Source organism: Pongo pygmaeus, chromosome 8, assembly GCF_028885625.2.
Source record: "Pongo pygmaeus isolate AG05252 chromosome 8, NHGRI_mPonPyg2-v2.0_pri, whole genome shotgun sequence".
Classification (NCBI taxonomy): Eukaryota; Metazoa; Chordata; class Mammalia; order Primates; family Hominidae; genus Pongo; species Pongo pygmaeus.
Window position 1 is genome coordinate 108,953,040 of NC_072381.2, and position 23,105 is coordinate 108,976,144.

At 54.4% G+C, this 23,105-nt stretch overlaps 1 protein-coding gene across 5 annotated transcripts in view; it reads right to left on the reverse strand.

The window, feature by feature from the left end:
• The window catches only part of SH3PXD2A (SH3 and PX domains 2A), a 258,939-nt gene that overhangs the window by 51,758 nt on the left and 184,076 nt on the right, over positions 1 to 23,105 (reverse strand). For 2 of the 5 annotated variants that reach the window (XM_054436530.2, XM_054436528.2), the window contains exons 7-8: positions 20,838 to 20,882; positions 13,525 to 13,656 (exon numbers count right to left, since the gene is read on the reverse strand). In XM_054436530.2, the coding sequence (XP_054292505.1) occupies positions 13,525 to 13,656; positions 20,838 to 20,882 (177 nt within the window). Of the gene's footprint in view, positions 1 to 13,524; positions 13,657 to 14,184; positions 14,292 to 20,837; positions 20,883 to 23,105 lie in introns of those variants that run through there. The other 3 variants (XM_054436529.2, XM_054436531.2, XM_063670228.1) reach the window with 2 other exon arrangements.

Genomic DNA, 23,105 nt, shown 5'->3' on the forward strand with positions numbered 1-23,105 from the left:
TGAGCACCAACAAGATGCTCTAGCTCCACTGAATGTAGAGGCCCTTTAAATCCAAGGAGGCAAGTTTGTGTCTGGTTGTGCAGTCAGGCCTGGGACATGGAGCCTCACTTGGTGCTTGCACATGGTGCTTGGAAACAGAAGAATAGGGTTAAATACTCCTAAGGGAGCCAGCGAGACCGGAACCCTGGATGCTCATTCTCCCCATGCAAAGCCCAGGTGCTGAGGTAACTATCCTCTCTCTCCTACAAGGAGCAGCCAGTTAAAATCCCACCCTGTGGGCAATGAGGTTCAAGCCACCCCTGGTTCTGCTCCGGTTATCAATGCTGGGGAAAGCACACCCCGCATAATGCCAGTGCTCCGGAGCAGCGTTGTTCATGCCCAAGCATGAAAGAGTCAATCAGATGCTTGCCCAGGAGGCACTGGTTAAGGCAGGGGGAGGGGAGGAGAAGAGGGTCCCCTAGGGGTGGGTTGGAGCCCGGAGGGATGAGAATCTCCTATTCTGTTATCTTCAGGAGCTGGTTAAGGTCTGCTCCAATGTGCTGAGCCACTTCGTTGCTATCCCTGCCCGACTTCCTTCCCACCCACATATCCACGCAGGAAAGATACATGGCAAGCACTCAGAGAATGCCAGGACACGGGCTCGTGGGCACGACACAGGTGAGGCGATGAGAAGGGCCCAGGTAGACAAGAAAGAGTCTGGGAAAACAGGATTCCCCAGTGCACACAAGGAGAAATGGGGCAGTAAAAGGGTCAGGCAAATCCCTACCCCGATACCAGTGGGGGTCAAGGGAGCCCTCCAATGTTTGGCTTTTGAGATCCCTACACCAAGCCTCTCTTTAAGCGCCAGAGCTATTGCTTTCATGGATCTTGTTTAACTTGAGAAGGACGGGGTAGGGGGCCAAGGAAAACTGCATTCTTCCCCATCAAAGCCAAGAGTCTAAAGTAATACTTCTGGTTGTAACTGATCCCAGCCTGTTTGTGATTACGGGCCCTCTGCTTGCTTTCTGGCAGGGCGGCCCTGGAACCCCGCAGCCCAGCCGACAGGGAGAGACACCCTCGTTCACTTGGATAATCTTGTCCTCATCTGACATAACCAAAAAACGTCCATCAGCCTCTCTGCTTTCAGCAGTTCTCCAGGGCAACTCTTCAAAAACATTATTTTAAAAAGGAGGGGAAGCCACCCCAAACTTCTATCATGAAATTCCATGACATTCATCATATTCTTTCTGTTCCCGGCACTATCCTAAAAACCACGAGAAGCACCAGCTGGCCCACTGGCTACTGCAAATTACAAGATCAGATCATCTTTTGCTTCTGCCCCACCTCCCACCCTTTTGTCAGGGGAGAAAACGCACACGCCCCCTTGCATGCGTACGCACACCCTTTTGCTGCCATAGTACAGAAGTGGCTCAGGGAAGCTCAAGACTATTTCTCAGCTGTTCCTTCTCCAGAAATTTAATCTGTGATGCATTTGGCTGCACAAAGCCCATTCCAAAGGTGTTCAGGAGTCCACGATCCCTGTGATCATCATTACAAACCCAAGGACGTTTGTAGCCAGTGACCCATTTGGCTGCGGGGAAGAGCTGGCTGAAGGCTTGCCAACATGGTCAAATTCCCCTCGTCTGCTGCCTCTGAGCTGAAACTGGCCTGTTTTCAGGTCCCTAGGGATAAGAGGGAATCTTAGGAGCTCCAGAACTACAGAGATAAAGTGGGCTTCTTGCCCAGCTTGGTAACAACACAATGGTCAGGGGAATGGGGTAGCTTGGTATCTGGAAAGCAACCATGGCCACTGTCTCCACTCCTAATCACCCCTCCATGCTGTGGATGAGCAAAGCTGGTGCTCACAGAGGTGAAGTGGCTTGCCTGAGGTCACTTGGTTGTTTGGTAGCTGAGCTTAGAGTCTGGGTTGACCAAGCTCCTCTTACGCAAAGCCTGGCCTTCCTCCCACGATGGCACGCCACTGCTCTGCCCGTTAACATGACACTCTGAGCACCATGCCAAGTGGCTATTCCTTGACCCAATGCCTCGAGCAAGAAGTGAGTGTCTAGAACTGGCAGAAAGCCCCACCAGTGCACAGAAAGGTCATTTGGCCAAACCAGGCATGGGAGACTCAAGCAGCCAGTGCTTCAGGTGCTGGCTTGCGGTCTCAAGCGCAAGACCCCAAGCCTTGTATCCTTGCCAACCTGCATGCTACCCCTGATCGCAGCAGCTCAAGATCCTGCTGTAATCAAAAGATGGTGAGCGCGCTGAGCAGAGAGAAGGCTGGGGCCTGTGAGAGTGCCACTTAAAAGTACAGAAAACAAGAGAAAGACATCATGTCCAGAAACACCAGAGCTGGATACCTGGCCAACCTCAACAGCGACCTTACCCCCTTCCTGGGGGAAGGGAGGAACACAAGGGGCTGAGGAGGCAGAGCCTCTGGACCTGAGGGGGGACTCACAGCCAGCTGTAGGACAGCCCCGCCTTCCCTGGAGCACACCATGCCTCCTTCCCAGCCTGACGCTGGCCCCCAGAAGCCTTGCTAGATGGGGGAGTCTGCATTCTCCAGTTGGGGCATGTGAAGCTGATCTTGCGGGGAGAGGAGAGGGGAGTTAGAAAAACAAGGCTGTTTAAACGCACAGGGGTGGGGAGGTGCCTTTGCCTGGCTCCAGGCTCTAGCCCTAGTAACAGGCGGAAGGGCCCAGGCCAGGTGAGCAGCAGCTCAGCAGCGGCGGCAGCAGCTGGAGAGCCCTGCTCCCCCTCCTCCCCTTACCTGGCACCTGCCACATCACTCCCCAGTCCTCCTGGGACCTCAGAGACAGCCACCACTGCACCAGCAGCCCACAGATGTGCCACAGCCCTGCCTCAAACTCACTATGATGCAGGGCACGTGGCTTCACTTTTCCAGGCTTCCACTCTCCCTCAGCCCCTCAGCGCAGTGGGGAAGAACAGAGGAAAAGCTCTCTTTGTTTATATTTAAGGCCCTTCAAAGCCCTTGACCAGTTCCTCCAGCTTCTCTCAGGCAACCCCCAGGCACTGTGGCCAGATCACACCTGTCCACTTTACCCTCCACACCTCCACATGCATCACTCAGGTTCACTCTGCTTGGAGCACCTTCCTCCTTCAGCTTTGCCAGCCACCTGGGGCCTGCCCCTTGTTCAAGGCCTACCTTCTCCAGAAGTCTTCCACCACCCACCCAATCCAGGCCCTGTCCCCGTCTCTGAGCAAACTTGACAGTATTCATGAAAGCTCACAGTGCCCAGAGAAGATTGTGCCATCCTTCTGAGTCCTATCTCCAGTCCTCAGCCATACCTTGCTTTCTGCCTTGCACACTGTAGGTGCCAAGTGAAAATGACTGACTCACTACATCTGGGCTTTTTACCTTGCAGGTAAAGAGACAGCCCTAGGATGCTGTCACCTTCAGCAATGGGAAGACAGGGACAGCTGCCTCTTGTCCATGTGCACCCCAGTGTTGGGCATGCCACAGGGCACACAGTAGGTGCTCGTATTTGTTGACTGAATGAGCAAACCGCATCCTATGGAAGCAGCCCCTGCATGTAGGATTTCACTGAGGGCTGAGATGTGATGAATGCTGGGGTAGGGGTGCGGAAGGAGAGAGGGTGGCAGGTGGCAGGTCTTCCTTAGGGGGTGTGTGTTTGGGGGAGTGGCCAGGATGGGTCCGCATAGTGGAAAGAAGAAGGCAATGTAGGCTGGAGTGCTGACCAGCACCACCCTCACACCCTTGGTGCTGCCCACCAGGTAAGCAGACTGACCTACCCACACAGACCAGCCCCTCCCCAAGGACCTGGTGAGCCAAAGGTGGGAACGCTTATGCAACTCTCTTGCGGGAAAAGAGTCAACATGCTTCTCTTCCCTTTCAGATTCCCTCTGACCTGCTGCCCCTGGCCTTTCTCCTGCCCCATTTGGCTTTAGCACAACTGACCGCTGCTTTCCTGCTCTCTGTGGCCAGGGAACTTACGTGGTGAAGCACTCTGGAGTTTGGCTTTGCAAAGAAGTGAAATCTACAATGCAAACATCCAGATCTCCAAAACTTGGTCAAATGGCAGTGACTGAAGCTCATGCCCCACCTCCCAGCTGTGCAACCTTGGTCACTTCACCTCTCTGGGCTTCAACTTCCTCCTTGGAAAGACAGAATGCCAACATCCATCCTGCCTCTTGCCAAGATGTTTTATAGACTGCAAGGTTTTATATCTTGTAAAACATAAAATACTGTGATTCAGAAAGAGATCACCTTTAAAAAAGTCCCAAATCCCCTCCTCTTAGCTAGCACGAGCAGGCATCTCTCCAGGTGGCCTTGACCTCCCCAGTAACCCTCCTGGCAGGAGTGTGGAAGAACAGAACATGCAGGCTTCTGGCCACTGTCCTTAGAGCTTTCCAGGACATGGGGATCCCAGGGCAACCTGTGGCACTGCCAATGGGCCCCGTCACGAGAGGAGAGAGGGATCTGCTATCGCACACTAGTCTCAAAACCCACCCACAGTTCACTTGCTTTACGGACAGTCCTTGGCAGACTTACTCTGAGTTTGGCCTTTGCTCATTTCCCATGGTGCTCCTGGGCCACTTCCCCACAATCCGATCCAATAAAAACTCAGGGGAGGCAAACGAACTTTAGCCAGAGCCTGAGAGATGCCCAGCTAAGAAGGGGAGTGTAGAGCTGGGGCTAAGACAGTTGGATGAAACAAAACCAGTGATAATCATGCATGGCATATTTCAGAGGGAAATGAACTTGGCGGTTCTATGAGCCAGAAGCTTCCGTCAGTTTCCTGGGATTCCATAGCTCAGCTCCCAGGATGGGGAGCCCTGCTGAGACCTGGCTCCCCCAGACTTTGCAGGCCATCTGGGTGAATTGGGTTACCACAGCTACACCCCCACAATGAGGCCAGGATTCTAGGTCAGCACTGGAAACCCAGAGGATGAGGTTATGGAATCTGAAAAGATGCTGAGAGGGACGAGGGCAGCCGTCCCCCACTCCCACCGGAACAATTACAGAAAACCCAACTGCTGAAGGGTGTAATATCACACGGCCACAGGATAAGCTGGGGAGAGAATGAGGAAGGGGCAATTTCCCAACCCGAATTCCCTGAGGTCCTGAAAAATTACACTCCCCAGAAAGTGTTTGCTTTACACTTTGCTGAAATCTGTTACGTAACAGTGGAGAAAATGTGTGGGGTGATCTTTTCCCTGCACTTCAGCTGGGGAGGGGGGTGAGAGACCTGTCATTTCTACTGGGGACAAAGGCAGTGTCTGTGTGTTGGGGGCAGGCAGAGGATCTCCAGGGCTGCCCACTCACAGGGCACCTGTGCAAAGGTACACCTGAGTCAGAAGAGGCAAGTCACCTCTGTCAGCTCCGCTGCGGGGCTCCGAGTAGGCATGCAGTCACAGCTGTACCTAGAATAATACTCCTTGGCCTGGCACCCGTCTCTGCCCTTGCTCACTCCTGCCCTCCCAGAACCAGTGGGCCTTCTGCTGTTCCCTGCATTCACCAAGGCCCACCTGTCCCCAGCTTTAACAACACCTCAATGGTGTCTTTCCTGACCACACCCCTGTCCCCTCCCTGCTGCTGACCTCTCCACAGCGCCTGCTTGTTTCCTGACTTGTACTTGTCAACACCTACAATTACTTCCTTGGTTTACTTGTTACATGTCTCTTCGCAATATTTGAGCCCCATGAGGGCTTTGTTGGCCTCTGTCACTTCTGGATCCCAGCCTGACACTTAGTCAGCTCATACAGATTTACTGATGACCGACTGACCAGCCATTGGAAGACTGGCTTCACAGGCCCCTTGGTGTTCAAACTTGGAAAAATAACATTTTGGAGATGCTCATGGGCTCAGTCAGTAGAAACCTGTTTGTCCCCCAAAGGGAAGGTGGCCAGGTATTGCCCTGAGGCTACAACTGGGGTGAGCAGTGGTTGTCACTCTGGCACTTCTGTGGGATTTCCAGGGCTGCATGCCACACCGAGGCCACCACTGACCCATATATTTTGCTGAGAAATAACTATTCAAGGAAAATGGCTTTGGAGGAGTTTGGGACACGAGAGGTCCACAGAGCCAGTAGGTCCACAGAGTCAGGCCACAGCAACTGGACACTAGGCCTGTCCAACCTGGGCAGGGTGACAGCGTGGTGGAGGGAGTACCCCCATACTCACTGCCCCACCTGCCTGCCTGGCAGCTGGCTCCACGCAGGTGGCTGGCAGCACTTGGCGTTGACAAGCCCTTGGATGCCTCCCTGACAATAGGCACTGCGGATCCAGCTGGAGGAAAGCACTATTTGCGGAGCCGCCCAGCCCCTGCCACACCTGTGCCTGCCACCCTCCTCCCCATGCAGCCCGGAGGGCTTGCCTCAAGGCTCACCCTTCTCAGGGAGCTCTCCTGCTCACCAGCTTCCCAAGGACCCACCCTCCCACCTCCTGCTGCCCAGCTCCCACTTTTCTTCTGCTTGGGGCACCTAGATGCATGCCTGCTTTGCAGTCGCAGCCCCACCACGCCCCAACTCCTCGCTCTGCCTGTCTAATCCCTTCATTCTCCAAGCCCTGCTCAATGCCTCCAGGAGGCCTTCTCGACTATGCTTGTCTTCATCCCTGACACTTCAGCTCTGCACCATGCAACAGGGCTACTGAGGGACCATCAGTGTGGGGTTGTCATGAAAGCCCCCGATCCCATGAGGCCACCAATGGGACCCTGATTTCTGTCGCCAACCCTTCTTCCTGCTGTACTCTGTTGATTAGGCTGGGACAAGGATAGCTGCCCAAGCAAGAACTCCAGGGGAGTGAGTCTGGCCCCAGAATGGGTTGTCCTGGCCTCACTGCCTGACAGTAAACCCCCCTGCTGCTATACACCTCACAGACCCTCAGGACTGACAGTCCTCAGATGCCACCAAGTCAGTTCTATGACCAGACAGGGAAATTGAGGCCACAAGAAACTGGCCCCCTGCAGGTCCCAGGGTCGATCTGTGGCAGAGCTCTCCCAATCAGTGGTCTTTCTAGTGGCTGTCACTTATTGAGCACCCACTGTGTGTCAGGCCCTGCATGAAGCACTAAATTTCTTTTGTCTTTATTATTATTATTATTATTATTTGTAGAGACAGGGCCTCACTATGTTACCCAGGCTGGGCTTGAACTCCTGGCCTCAAGTTACCCTCCCACCTCAACCTCCCGAAGTTTTGGGATTACAGGCATAAGCCACCATTCCTGGCCCTGAATTCCTTTTGAATTAGCATATACCAACCCTATAGCTGTGGGTACAATTATCCCCATTTTACAGGTAAGGAAACTGATGCTGAGAGGACCCAAGAAACTTCCCCAGGATCACCACAGGAAGTAACCAAATCAAGATGGAAAGCAGCCTTCTCTAACATGAAGCCCATGTTCCTAACTGCTAGGCTATCCTGCAATCTCCTTCTCAACATAATCTTGATCCTGGAGTGAATAAAGCTGAGCGGAAGGGCCCAAGACTGGGCTAGCATGCCTGCCTCTGCTCCTGGCTTTATGCTCCCAGGCCCTTTCCCCTCCAGCCAGCTCTGTGAAGTGGGTAACAGCTGCACACTGGAGATCGCCTTGGGCCAAAAGGGACTCTGCTGATTAGCCTGATATAGCAAGAACACACACACAGGCTGCACTCTGAAGAGAAGAGCTGTCAGTGCACAAGGCTTTCTGATGGCTGGGACAGGACCTCGTGGGGCCAGGCACCACCTCTGTGGCACCACATCTAAATGGAGTCTGGTTCACTGGAGCCAAACTCTTAAAAGACTGTTGCAGAAATAAGCATGTTAGTTCAGTTATCCGCAATGCAGACTACAATAAACCCGCCCTTCTAGAAACAGCCTAGCCTATCTTTGTTGGGACACTTCTTTTCCAGGAGCAGGCAAATGTGGAAGTCTGAATTATAATAGTAATCAGGTGGTTACATAGTAAGCACAGAATCTAAGCAAGATGTAGAAGATACACATAAAATCCATTTACGACAATGCAGGCTGGGCACGATGGCTCACACCTGTAATCCCAGCACTTTGGGAGGCCGAGGCAGGTGGATCATTTGAGGCCAGGAGTTCAAGACCAGCTTGACCAACTTGGTAAAACCCCATCTCTACTGAAAACACAAAGATCAGGCAGGCATGGTGGTGCACGCCTGTAATTCCAGTTACTCGGGAGGCTGACGCAGAAGAATCACTTAATCCTGGGAGGCAGAGGTTGCAGTGAGCCAAGATTGCACTACTGCACTCCAGCCTGGGTGACAGACCAAGACCCAGTCTCAAAAAAAAAAAAAAAAAAAAAGCAAAGTCTGTAAGGCTATCCCAGGCTCACAATACAGTCTACCAGAATGAGAACATCAATTAGACTCTAAGCTCCATGAAGGCAGGAACCTCATGGATGTATACACAATTAGCACAAAGTATTCAAGTATTCAAGAACGGTGAAACAAATGAGTGAATAAATGAACCACTCCTACATAGAGTATACTTCATCCTTACAGAAAGCCCATGTGGTATGTATCACTACCCCCTCTTAACCATCAGAAAACAAATTGATTTCTACTTATGTCACACAGTATAGACTTAGGTCTTAAACCCCGTACTGGAACTCTGGATTCTTCACCCTCTCCACCACATGCACAGGTACTGAATAAGTAAAATGGCTGCAGCCACCATGTTTTTGGGTAACTTTTCTTTAAAACCTGCCCACCAAGAGCCTCTGCTGAAGAGGTTGGTTAGGTAACCATGTTTATACTCTGATGGTTCTCCGGGACACAGCTTATTGGACCAGGACTGGACACCCGATCTAACGTTTGCCAATCCATTGCTGGTGAGGAAACCATCAGATTCAAACTTTGAATTCTGAACTCAGAGAACCAGAGGTCAAACTCAGTTGTTGGGAGAGATCTCAACTGAAAAGTCATGCAAGTCTGGTCCTGAGAAACCAACGCCACTCAAACAAGCTGCTGTCATAGTCGGATGAGAGGAGAAGGCAGGCTGGTGTACAGTTAGAAGAGCATAGCTGTGCTTTAAATCTGCATGGTAGTTGGGCGCGGTGGCTCACACCTGTGATCCCAGCACTTTGGGAGGCCGAGGCGGGTGGATCACCTGAGGTCAGGAGTTTGAGACCAGCCTGGCCAACATAGTAAAACCCTGTCTCTACTAAAAATACAAAAATTAGTCAGCTGTGGTAGTGGGTGCCTGTAATCCCAACTACTTGGGAGGCTAAGGCAGGAGAATCGCTTGACCCCAGAGGTGGAGGTTGCAGTGAGCTGAGATCATGCCACTGCACTCCAGCCTGGGCAACAAGAGTGAAACTCTATTTCAAAAAAAAAAAAAAAAAATCCACATGGTAAGTAAGAGAGACAGAGAAGCTGCTTTGGCTCGTGCTGACTTTTGGTTCCCAGTCCCAGCCCCCTAAGGCTGATTTACTTCTCACCCCTGGGTTTGGTGAGATTTTCCTTTATTGCTTCAGCAATCTCTTAAGAAAGTCTGAGTGAATTTCTGTCCTCCGCTCACAACTCAACTGGGACTAAAGCATTGACCCTAGAGGGGAGTAAAATTCTCAAATTCTTCCCAAGGTTTGGTTTTCTCACTTGTAAAAAAAAAAAAAAAAAAAAAAGATGGACCAGGAGCTCAAAATTTCTTGCTTCCATGGAAGTATAAGAACTCCCAATGTATCATGCCCAGTGCCAGGAAGTAAGCAAAGACTCAGAGAAGAAAGGTGAGGCAGGAAAAATTTTGTTGACTCATCTCCCCACTTCTTCCCCTGGCCTGCAGTCCTAAGAAGGAAACAATCCTAGGAAGTTGGATGCAGCTTTGCTAAACACACAAATCAGAGTGACCAGGACCCTGATGTCACCACGCTGCCAGAAATTATGCCTGCTGGAGAGGGAAGTCAATGCAGTATTTGAGGCAAATGAATGTCCTAAAGAGGAGGCATCTTATGCACTTTTGCTTATGTCAAGGGTAGAGGGGTTTCCAAAGACAAAGTAACAATGGCAGCTGCATGCCCTGGTATGGCTTGCTGGGTGGCAAAGCTACCAAAACTATGAATCTTCCTGCTCTATGTGTCCCTGTTGATCAATGGAGAAAAAGAGTCCTTTTCTGGTCTGGCCCTAGGCCCACTGGTTGATCACAAATGCTTTCCTTAAAGCTACTCAAGTCTCACTTTGGGTTTCTTTGACTCCTGTTCTCTGGAACAGGTTTGTCCTCAGTCCTAGGTACACATCACCTTCCTCAGACCCTCTCAGCTGTTTCCTGTCCCTAAGTTCAATGGATCAATGAACAACATGAATTCCCACTAGCTGGAAGGAGGGATGCAGAGACAACCTTCCCCACAGATGTTCCAGGGAGCTCTGCAGCCATCTCACCCAGCCTGCATCTTGCCTCAACCTACAGCATCGCCAGCTTGGACTTCTACCCTCCCCACCTGGGATGGGCCCATTCTCAGCCTCCCTGCATGGCCTCTGTTGAGGGGAGAGATCTTAGCTCTTGGACTCTAAGGCAAGTACTTAGCCTCTTAGCCTATTACTTCAGCCACAAATTGGTTAAACTGCCTTCTACTGCATGGTGTTATTCCATGATATCCCAACAGAATGATGTGTGTGAAGCATGTGGCCTGCCACCTGGTGTTTACTGACTCAGAATCACCTTCCATGCACATCTCTCTTTAGACCAATGAGAGCACAGAGGGGCTCTGATAAGCAGGCAGAGCCAGAGGTGGCTGGGTCCTCTTGTGGACATTCTACTTGAGGCACTCCCAGTCAAGTAAGAGGGGACACAGGCAGAGTCCTGGCACCCTGTGGGCAAGGCAAGGCCCAGGGAGGTAGGGATGGTGCTGGCTGGGGCCATTGCCCAACAATGCAAATGGAAATGCCTCAACACACCCACTGTGTCCCAAGGTCAAAGGCTTCACAATTGGGTCTTTGTTCCTGAGTTCAAAAGCTTCACTCACCACTCCTTCAGGATGCACAAGATGCCTCCTCTCCCCCACTGTCAGGCCTCCAGCTTCCCTGAACTGGGAAAAGACCCTCCCAGAGATCTGCAGCTTGGCCCTCTTCCTTTCTCCCCTCCACCCAACTTCATTTCTCTGGTTAGGCTGGATGTATACTCCAGGACTCCTGGTAGATAGCAACAGACGGGTTTGAATAGGTAGGCACAGCACTCCAGGTCCTGTGCAAACATCTGCAGCTGAGCAGCTTTCTCCACCAACGGTAAAGATACGAAACTCCCAGAAGTAGAAAAGCCATGTTCAGGGAAGATCTTTCTATCTGACACCTAGGGTCCCACCAAGTTTCCCAGCCTTGGAGTTCAGACCTGAGAGAGAGCTCAGGGAGGTCATTTGCTCCAGCCCCTGCTTCCAACCAGCCACAAAGTCACCTCCATTTAATGGAGGGAATAACTGAGGCCCAGAGAAGTTAAGCCCCCCAGCAGACAGTGGCAGGTAGAATGTGGCTTCTAAGAACAGCAGCTCTCTCGGTCTGCGTGCCAGACTGGCCTGCTCTGGCCACAGGTGGCCGTGGGGAGCTGGGGTGCCTGGGCCACCTCTAACAGCCATCAGCAGCTCCTCAGGAGAGCAGGCGTCTCCCCCTTTGTCTAGACTCCTTCCCCCAATCCTAGGACTCCAGTGTCCCAGGGTCCTGTAGATGGGATAGGAGGGGAGAGGGCGCATATGCCCTGGGAATCCTGGAGTCTTCCAGCAGGATGACTTCCTCTTGTGTGCTCTCATCTTCAGCCATCCTGGCCAGTGGCTGGCAGCCCCCAAAGACATGGGGGCTCACTACCTCCTGCTGCTCAAGGGTTAAACAGCTATGGTGTGACAGGCAGGCATGGTGGGAGAACCATTGGTTCTCTCAGAACTTCCCTAGCCAGAAGTTCTGAGAAGAACCACTTTTCCTGATGCAAGCTCTACAACAAACCTCTCCCTCACCTGAGGTGTCCCATGTCACCATTAGAGATCCACTGCTTTCCTGATGCAAGCTCTACAACAAACATCTCCATCGCCTGAGGTCTCCCATGTCACCATTAGAGATCCATTGCTTTGGGTCTTCAGGTGCTGGGGGTTTCCAGAGCCAGACCCCCATGACATTGCTAGCTTCCTTTGGGGGCAGGGAGGTGGCGCCATGAGCATGACAAACGCTAAGGACAAAGCTGCCCAGGAAGGAGCCCAGTGTGGGCACCTGGGACGAAGGGTTGAGGCCTCACAGCAGAGACATGGCTCTGCCAGGGAGGACTGTCACTGCCGACCACCTTGGTGATGACTCCAGGCACAAGGGCAGACACAGCCTGACCTGAGAGGGGAGCAGGCACTTCGAAGACCTCAGAGCAGGAGGGCCACAAGTCAGGCCCTATACGCATATCACAGCCCTGTTCTCTGGAGCCACCAGCAGCAGGAGCCTGCACCCACCTCCCCCAGGAGGCCCACTGGGATTTCCTCAGCATCTCCACAGCTCCTGGCCACCAGGAGGCACAGGGTTCTGCTTTGGATCCCAGGAGACTCGCTTCCCCGCAACCTCCCTGTGTCTGGGTTCCTGTCTCTATGGAGCAGGCACTGCCGTCCTATGCTTTGCCTTTCCTTTCCGGGTTTAAATACTGGCAAGGCACAGAGTGGGACTAGGAGAGGAGAACAGGCTCCTCCCCTCTGGAAGTATGCACCAAACACCATTCAGAGAGGCTCTGAGCACAGGGGCCTTCCCTGCAGCAAACCGAAACTGAAACAAAACACCCCAGAAACCCATGCAAGCCCTGGGAGGCTGCGAGCTGATGGATGTCCTGGGCTCGAGTCCCAGCCCTGGCCCTGCTGGGGGCCGAACAGGCCTGGACTGACAGGCTTGGGCTCTCCTCTCTTCACCTGCCATGACTCCTGCTGCCAGGGACACCAAGGTACCTTTGCACCCTCTGTGGCACCCTGAGAACCAGCTGCCCCGGGCAGCTGTCAGCATGGCCCCTGTCAGTGTGGGACCTTGCCCGGCCCAGGCCTGGCTGCATCCCCCTCACTGCGCTTGCTTTCCAGGTCCTGGGGCCTCCAGCTCGGCAGGGGGCAGTGAGATCCCCAACCAGATCCCAACCAACGCCCACAGGCCTGGCCCTTCCACAGACAACTCGCCAGAGACCCGGGGACCCTGGACCGCACGGTGACAGCAGGGCCTGCCTTCCCCACCAGCTGGCCGGGCTGTCCTGCCCCTGCCTGGACCCTGGCTCAGAATGTGGCTGTTGTTGGGCATCCCTGAGCTGAGAGCACCCTGCCCCACGGGCCTCTGAGGGCACGGGGACCCCAGCAGGGCTGGCCGTTTATTCCTCCGCTGTGCCTGAACGTGCATTAACACAGGCCGGTTAATTACCCCGAGCAAGGGAGACATTCTTCCACCACCAGGCAAACTGCTGGCCTGCAGCCCAAACCAACAGGGGGAAACTTCAGCCGCCTCGGCCCTCTCTCTGCCAGATGGAAATAACGTATAGCTGCAGCGGTGGGGGAGGAGGGAGGAACAAAAACCAGCTCGGCCCAGGGGCCAGACCGGAACCCCAGTGGACGGCCATTGGCCAGGGCACTCACCGCTCTCGTTCTTCTCGATGACATCCACCACCTCCCCGGCCTGGAGGCTCAGCTCCGAGTTCTCCTGCTTCTTATAGTTGGACACCACCACGTACTGTTCCAGGATCATGGGCTCGGCGGTGGCGTCGGCACCTGGCGAGGGCAGAAAGCACGCGGTGAGCCAGCGGCCAGCCATGGCCCCGCGGCCGGGGCGCCCCCTGTCCATCGGCCTCCTCGGGGGTGGCTGCTCTGTCGCCAGTGCCGCTCCCAGGGGCAGCCCGCAGCCGGGGCTCGCAGCTCACAGGGCGCCAAGGACAGGCCATATAGCAAGGCCCCACACCGGCCCGCTGCACCGCGGGGTCCGGGGGACATGGGGAGCCAGGGGGCCGGGGAGGGGACGGGCAGGAGGAGGAGGAACGAGAGAGGCAGAGCGGAGGCGGAGGCGGAGGCCAAGGAAGCTCAGAAAGAAGCCTTGTGCTGCGATGAGTTAGTCACAGCCCGGCATGAGGGAGCCTGCGGGGAGGCCTGGGGCCGACGGGGTCTCTCCGGCCTCCCTCTCGGGCCGGCAGGGGCATCGGGGAGGGCGGCGAGCCAGCGGGTGGGCGGCCCATGAGGGCTGAGGCCAGAGGCAAAGGAAAGGCAAGCAGGAGGCTCCAGCCTCTGCCCCCAACCCCTGCAAACCCGAGAGAAAAGGCAGCCCTGCTCCCTCGGGCGGGAGAGGGAGAGGAGAGAGCGGGAGAGAGCTTCTCCACGGCCCAGGCCCAGGCGAGGAGTCAAGAGGGTTTGAGGCCGCCAATCACTGGGGTTTACTCGCAACCCTTAAATAGAAACACATGAGACCCGTCGAATGAGGAGCCGGGGGTGGAGGCAGGGGAGGGGGAGGAGGCCCAGACTGTTTACTTGAAACCCAAGAAGAAAGTCCCCGCGCCAGCGGCTGGCGAGCCCAGCCCGCCCCCCGCCAACTTTTCCTCAAGTTCGCTCCGTTCCTGCTCCTCGGGCTCACCCAGGCGCTGCCACCAAGCCCAGGCCGGGTGCAGTCCGACCAGCCTCAGGCCTGCCCCCAGCCCTGCTTCCAGAGAAGGCCCTCTGGCTGCAGAGACTGACTCAGTTTCTCTCTGCCTTTCAGTGCCAGGGCTTGTGGTCAGGCCCCGGCAGTTTGAGGGGCTTGAGGGGTCAAAAGCTGGGTGCAGCAGAGGGAGGGCAGGCGGACTCCCAGGAGCAAGCAGCTTCTCTGTCCTCCTCAGCCACTGGACCAGCACGACATTTGCTAAGCAGGCACCAGGCAGGAAGGCAGACAGGCTGGGTGCCCTCTTAGCTTCCTAGCTGAGTGGCATTGGATGCTGCTTAAACCTCTGCACTTCAACTCTTCCCATCACCATTATTGGGGGGGGGGGGAGGTGGGGATAAGACACTTAAAATACGATGTGCTTTTAGCTAGGAGTGAAAAGGATCCACTAGCCAGAGATGGACTAGTCACCTCCTACAGGAAGCCTTCTTAGACCACCCCCAGCCCAAAGGGAATTCCTAGTACACTTTTTTTTTTTTGAGACAGGGTCTCTCTTTGTTGCCCAGGCTGGAGTGCAGTGGTGCAATCATGGCTCACTGCAGCCTTGACCTCCTGGATTCAAGCAATCCTCCCACCTCAGCCTCCCATGTAGCTGGGACCAAAGGCACACACCACCATACCTGGCTAATTTTTTTTTATTTTTTGTAGAGCTGAGGTCTCACTTTGTTGCCCAGGCTGGTCTTGAACTCCTGGGCTCAAGTGATACTCCTGCCTGGGCCTCTCAAAGTGCTGGGATTATAGGCATAGGCCACTGCGACTGGCATAAACTATGTCTGCCAATCTCCTTGAAGGCTAGGGGGCTTCATGTCACTAGCCTGGCTACAAAAATTGCTGAGTGTCTCCAAGCTCCACACAGCCCCCTTGGTGCCTCAGCCTGTAGCCACATTCCCCACACGCCTGAGTTTGACTTGGCAAATGTGATGTGCCAGGCACATTAACCGCCCCATTTCATGCCCACAACATCCCCTTTATCTTCCCATTTCACAAAAGACTAACCAGAGACCCCTCTAGAGCAGGCAAGAGACGACTCTAGCTCCCACAGCTGCTACGAAGAGCATCACATTCATTCAGTATGATTTTGTTCAGGCCCAAGCCCATCTGTCTTTCCATTGCAGAATAACTGCCTCTGATTTGTTTCCATCAGTCTGGTTCTTCTAGCACAGTAATCCTCAACTTGGAAGCACAGAATCACCCAGGAGCTTTTTAAAAGTACTGATGCTGGGCTCCAGGGAGACAGGTTTCTTTGGTCTGGGACTCAGGCATGAGTAGTTTTTGGACATCCCGTCTGTGTCCCTGTGGTGCGTGTATGCACCCAGGTGCAAGAAACACTACTTAGATCTTTGGGTCCTTCTGGGGGGGAGGCTCCCTCCAACCTAGGGCAGATGGCAATGGCCACAGAACTCTAGGAAATCCCAAGGGGAGGCCTCCTTCCAGGGAAAGAAACCCATTGCCCCTGGCAGTTTTCTCCCATGAGGTGTGGGCCCTGCAGGCCCATCTCAGCCCTTTGGAGAAGCAGAAGGGACCCTGCACAGCTGAGTGTGCCACATACATTCGCACGTGCACAGTTCTGAGCAGCCCTGCTAAAGCCGGGATTGTATTTCAGGCAGAAATGCAACCAACAGCTGGGCAGCAGGGCCTGCCCCGCCTCTGTACTTAGGCGTGCCAGCTTCTGTGCCTGCCCCTGCCAGCTGGGCAGAGGCAGCGCCGGGTGCTGTGCTGACGGACTACCTCCCACTGTGCCCCTAGGGGGACCGCAGTGCCTGTTCCATGCCTGGAGCCTCTGTGGCCAACAGCACTTCTTAAGTGCACCCGGCACAAGAAGGGTGCACTCCCTGCCCTACGAGAAATGGGGCCTCCTTTCCCAGTGTGGGGGCACTGGATGAGAAGAGTGGGAAAGAAAGGCTCCAGCAACAAACAGAAGAACAGAGAGTTCTGTGGCAGGTTAGAGAGCCCGCAAGGCCTGAGTATGGCCAGATCATAGCAATAGTGACAGCAAGCCTTCATCAGTGCTGACTTGGAGGCATCCAACAGCACTGAGCTGCCTCATCCAATCCTCAGAGCAACCCCGTGCAGTAGGTCCTGTGATGGCCCCGTTTCACGCATGGGCAAAGCAAGCCTCATGAGGGTAAGTGAATTCCCTAAGGTCACACAGCTGGGATTGAACCCAAGCCCACCTGACACCACTGCCTATGATCTTAACTTCCGCACTGTATGTGGCCTACAATGGGCCACCGGTGCCTGGTCCCTAGGGAAGGGCCCATTACATCCCAGATACCTGGGACACAGCTGCTGCTTAATAAAGACTAGAGTATGGGTTTCTTTCTCTCTCTCTTTTTTTTTTTTTTTTTGAGATGGAGTCTTGCTCTGTCGCCCAGGTTGGAGTGCAGTGGCGCAATCTTGGCTCACTGCAACCTCCGCCCCCCAGGTTCAAGCAATTCTCCAGCCTCAGCCTCCCGAGTAGCTGGGATTACAGGTGCCTGCCACCATACCTGGCTAAATTTTTGTTTGTATTTTTAGTAGAGATGGAGTTTCACCATGTTGGTTAGGCTGGCCTTGAACTCCTGACCTTAAGTGATCTGCCCGCCTCGGCCTCCCAAAGTGCTGGGATTACAGGCATGAGCCACCATGCCTGGCCTAGAGTATGGGTTTCTAGTTGACTCTTGCCACCTCTACTGACCAGATCACAGTGCCTGTTAGGTGGCAGGCACTCAATAAGTGTGAAATGAACCAGTGAAACGTGTGAACTGGCAGAAAGATGAACAGAGGGACTCACTGGTTTGTGGTGTCAATATGAATACCTTGACTCTGATATGGAATATGGGAAAATGAGCCAAACTCGAAGGGAGAAAGGGGAGATGGGGAAACTGAGGTAAGGAGGAGCAAGGAGCCCCAGCCTTGTGGCCAGAAGATGCTTGAAGGACGAGCAGGAGGTGCTGGGGAGTGGACAGACATCAGCTCATTTTAATCCAAGCCAAGAAAATCTGAGGCAGGGTTTCAAAGCGGAGTTAAATCCACACCCCTACACCCCTTCCCCCCACCACCTTCCTGGAAAATTGGCCTGACCTTCCTGAAGGCTGTCTCTGTGGGACACAGGTAGAAAAGTTAAGGAAACGTTCTCTAAGCACTGGAAAGCACAGACAGGCTATGGCCCCTCTCAGGAGCTGCTCCAAAGGCTGTGGGATGGACACACGGACACTCTGTCCTTCTGGCTGCCCTTCCCTCCCCTTGCACAGGCAGGCTCCCAGCTCTTCCCTCTGGCAGCTGCCTCTTAGGGTGTTCCCTGGCCAGGGCAGCTGGGCGGGCGGGAGCTGCGAGCAGGTATCCAGATGAGAAACCACTTGCAGGCCAGGCAGGCAGTGGGCGGTGATGTCATCCCACAGAGGCCACTCTGGATCCCCTCCCAGCCAAGGCCTGCAGAACTAGGGGCTGGAGGAGTCTGCCTGAGTGAGGAGGGGGCAGTGGAGGGAGCCTGGTGTCTTTAGATGAGGAGTGCTTGGCAGGAGCATGGAGAAGGGGTGTACCTCTTCTAGACAGCAGAGCCTCTCCTGGGTTGGAAGGGGCCTTTGCATGAGTCTCATCCAGGGATGGACCCTTGTGCTTTATTACAGAGCCCCTGGCTGGACCTGCTGGGGTCCCAGGGGTCCCCTGGACCCCTGCCCCACCCTTGCCTCACATCTGCATTCCTTCAACTACCAGCTGGATGGAACCCTGGCTGCCAACTTAAACTTCTCAACTGGGCTTTTGCCAAGTCAGTCCCATGCTCCAGCGCCTTCTGTGGCTCCCTCTTGCCTATAAAGGACAAATTCAAGCCCAGTCTTTCTTGCCAATCTGAGCTCCCCAAGTTCTTTGATCCCCGTCCCCCACACCACCATTCCATACATCATTCATGATTCAACATATGTATCGAGCACCCACTAGGCGCCAACACCCAACACCACTGCTCCATGCAGCTTCTTACTTTCCAAGTCTGTGCTCTAGCTGCTGCCCCCTGCTGGAATGCTTTCCCTTCTCTCTACCAATCCCAATTTCCCAATTCTCCCCAAGCATCTCTGTCCTCCAGGAGACTCCTGATCACTCTTGTTCCCTCTCTTCTGTTCCCTCCTGGACTTTATGTTGGGCATTGCTCCCCAACCAAAGCATGGGCCTTGGACAAGAGTCTCTCGACACCCCAGGACTGGTGCCACAGGACATGACATGGGACATAGTAATTACCTGAAATTCATGATGGAAATGCTTAGAATTAGAATCCAAAGGTCTGAGGTCCAGTCCTGCTTTGCCCTTACTAGCTCTGAGATCCTGGGGAGGACATGTAACCTCTCTTGAGCTTTAGCGTCATCTGGAAACAGGAACAATAGCAGTTCCTACCTCATGGGAATTGTTCTGAGCATGGAATGAAGTGACAGGGATTCAAGTCCTATGGAAACCATAGATGGTCATTTTTAAAGCAAATGGAGGGAATGGGAGATCTGGGGAGCAGCAAAGGTGTTGGTTCCTTCGTGGGCTCACCAGCAGGCAGCTCGGTGCCAGGGCTGCAGGTGCCAGGAGAAGGGTGGGGAAGGGAGGCCTGGGGCTGTGTCCCTGCAACATGCCCCTCCCAGACCCTACCTTCAGCAGGTAACACGTACTTGCCAGCTGGATTGAGAGGCAGCTCAGAGCCCCCTGGGCCTACTCTGGGGGGATGCCAGGCTAAGCAACCTGAGGCCCCTGATCTATAAGGATCTCCAACATCAGCCCTTACCTCTGAGTTTCCTGTCTCATATCTCAAAGAACCCTCCAACACTCCACATGGAGAAACCAAGGCCCAGAGAGACTCTGGCCCTGGACTCGCAGTCTGGCTGGGTTTTCCCCCAGCCCACACTACCTCCCCTGGGCCTCTCACTCCAAACAGCTGGGATCATCTTGAGACGTGGTTAAGTGTCCTCCCCAGGGTCACAGAGCTAGTAAGGCCGTGTGCTGGCCTCCACCCCAGGCTCCCCACGACTCCTCAACCCTGGGCATCCTACAAAAGTCCCTCTAGCCCCTTATAACTCGTTCCTCCTGGGCTGGACTGGGACTGCTGGCCCCTCCGCTATACGTTTGGTGAATAAAATGTATTGCTGTGGGCCAAGTGGGCTCTGGCTCACTGGCGTGTGGAGAGGGGAAAAAGGGACAGGAGCCCAGTGATTAGCTCAGGCCCAGGCCCTCGTCACAGGAAACTCCAGAAGGAGATTGCAACGCCCTCCGACCCACTGCCTTCTCTTCTCCTCTGGACTCCTCCCAACACGTTTACCTCCCATTCCCCGCCCACAGCTGCAGCAGGAGGGGCTGGGCTTTGGGCTCTAAACGCTGGGGCTGGCCCAGCCCTACCACCCTACTCAGCTCCCACCCTTCTGCTTTGTCCCCTATTCCCCCAGCCTGAACCTCTGCTCTCAGGTTTGGGGCTGGAGGGTCAGGGTGTGTAACAGTCTCAAAAATGGAGGGGTCCCATAGAAGACCCTTCTGGAAATTCCATCCCTCCTCCGACCATCTCCATCCAGGAGCTGAGAACCCTGCTGTCTGGGATTCTCTGCCATGGTCCCGTAAAACCAAAGGCTGAAGGCAAGTCCCTGACCCCTGCCCAGCTCCTCCCAGACACAGGCCAAGGCCCTAGTCCCTGAGGGCCATCTCAGCCAGGCAGGCCAAGCTCTGGATTGCTGGGCATGGGGGCTGTGACCCACCCTCAGTCACAGTCACAGAGCTGCCCCACTCCCTACCCCAAATCTGCAGCTCCCCAATGAGATCACTGGAAATGAGGCTTGGCTGTCAGGGCCCTCTGCTCTCTGCCTCAGTTTACCTGCCTAAAGTGAGATGAACCATCTTTGGCTGGGCTCTCTCACTGAGACAGCCAATTGAGATAAGGCTGAAGATGGCGAAAGCCCCACCACTGCCTGAGCACTTTCTGTGTGCCAGGCTCCCCACGAGGTGGGATGGCTTCCCCTTAGGGAGGTTACACACCCCACCCAAGGCAGCACGGCCAGGATGTAGCAGAGCTGGAATTCAAACCCACACACCCTGAGTCCAGAGCACATGTGCTTACACGCTGAGCTACGTGGTCATCACTCAGCAAAGGGCCCCATGTTCAGATCTGACCGGGGAGGTAGAGGGCACAGCAAGTGGCAGACCCCCTGCCATGCTGGCAAACAGCTGCTGCACATCACAGGGAAGCATGCGCAGGGCCTGCAGGCACCGGCTCCCGCACACACGGGCCTGGAACACACATGCTCACACACGCATGCACGCTGGGCAGTACCTGTCACGTCCTTCTTGGGCGACTCAGCCCAGCTGGACAGCCACACTTCCGAGTCCCCGAGAGCAAGCGGCAGCAGGAGAGGAGAACCAGAGAGAGAACGGTTAGGCAGGCAGGAGGTCCACAGTGAGTGGCTGCAGGCGCCGCGCTCGGCTGGCCGCGGGCGGAAGGCGGAGGAGGGAGGAGAGTGATTTCCTGGCCCTGGGCTGGCTGTTGGGCGTGGGCCTGTGTGATTACAGAGGCATTGGGACACAGCCGGCTGGGACAGGGATAATGAGGTGTCCGCCAAAACGCAGGACTCCTTTGGAGCACAGAGAATCCCACACGATCTTCCCTGGAACGGGGCCCGTGGTTATCACAGCCCTGTACAAGGCAGCCTGACCCTTCCTTTCTGGCCATGTGGGTGGCTGGGTCCCATGGGGCCTGATGGTTGCAAGGATCCTCAAAGGCCAGTGGGCTCAGTGGTCTGGACCCAGAATCTCAAATGTCAGGGTTGGAGCACCCAAGACCCATCTCTAGGCCCGGGGGCACCACACCCACTAGACCCTGATGTGTCATCCAGCCCTTACTGCAGCCCCCCCTGCACTGAGGAAGACAGATCGGCCCCAGCAGAGCAGAGGGAGCATCGTTTTAGGGAGTCTCGCTCCCCAACCCCAATGCAGAAGGACAGGGACCTTGAGTGACCAGAAAATATGAGGGCTCTACTCCAGGCTCAGACAGTGGTGTCCAATCTGGGCCTCAGTTTCCTCACCTGTGAAATGGGATTTAGAGTTGTCCTCCTGCCAAGAGGAAGGAGCAAAATCAAAGCAGCATAAAGAACTTATGATTGAGATGTGATACCGTTAACATCTGAATGAGGCAGAAAGCTCTTGGTCTAATCAATGGTTTGCGCATTTCTAGAATAGAAGAGAAGAGGGCCACTATGTCAAGGGCATCGACGCAGTCGAACTGCAGTGACTCATTTAGTCCCCATGGCAACCCCATCAAGTGGGTAGGCATGTTTAGCCCCATTTTACCGGGGAGGACTCTCAGACATGGAACCAGGTCTGGTGGCATCCCCAGGCTGCTGCTTTCTCTGCTGGGCTGCTCATCACCTCCAAAGGAGCAGAGCACTGGCTGCAGTGGGGACAATTAAAAGGCAATGCTGAATTGCAGGTCTGAGAGACAAACCCTCACACTGCCCACCAGGCGCTTGCCAGGAGAGCAGCCTGACCCATTCAGAGAGCACTGATAAATAGCAGCAGACACTTATACAGCATTTCCTGTTTGCCAAGCATCCTGCTGAGCACTTTGCTTATAGTAACTCGTATTTTTCCCAACAAACCTACAACGATGAGTACTATTATCCCCTCCATTTTGCAGATGAAGAAGCTGAACCAGAGAGGTTAAGTAACTTGCCCAAGGTCACACAGCTAGTACAGCAGTGTCCATCTCTTGCAGAGAAACACACCTCAGCTAATCAGAGCTTGATGCTGCTCTCTATTTAAAGCACCTGACTCTTTCTCTCACTCAGCAAGCCACCTTCCAATTGCAGCTTGGCTCCTGGTATAGAATTAGAAAGCCTGGCCCCCTTCCGGTTCTCATTGTAAATTAGCAGAGTGGGGTTTTGGTGGAGCGGTCTAGCAAGGCCTTTGGGGTCTGACTGCCTGGGTTCAAATCTAGGCTCTGCTCCTTTGAAGAAGTGACTTACCCTCTCTGAGCCTGTTCCTGAACTTGTAAAAATCTGGATGACGTGATATACTTACCTTCTGGGTTACTGTGAGAATTGAGTTAGATAATATGTAATAGTGCCCAGTGCAGTGCCTACTACATAGTCAGTGCTTGATAATGGTTAGCCGCCACTGGCAGTAACTCCCATGAGTGTGGTTAGCATAAGCCTGCCTCCCTGGGTTCAATCAGCTCTGGGAACACCCAGAAAATCATGCCCCCGGCCTGCAAGGACGAGAACTAGACAGTGTTCAATACTGGATGCACCAAGAAAAAGCTGGCACCCTGTTAGAGATACTGCCCCACAGTCACTCTCAGACACCGGGTTATCTGGAATGGAAGGTAGAGGGAATCCAGGGGACCTCACCCAGAGACAAACAGGGCAAAATCTGAGGTTACAGCCCCTCCCCAGGTTCAGCAGTCAGCAGCCTCCTTGGGGAGCAGGAGCAATGCTGGCCCAGCTTTCAAGCCCTGGTAGGGCTGAGACAAAGTAGACACACCAAGGGCCTCCACAAGGATTTAAGGTGGTATGGCCAAGGAGGTCTGGGTTCAGAATGTGGGTGT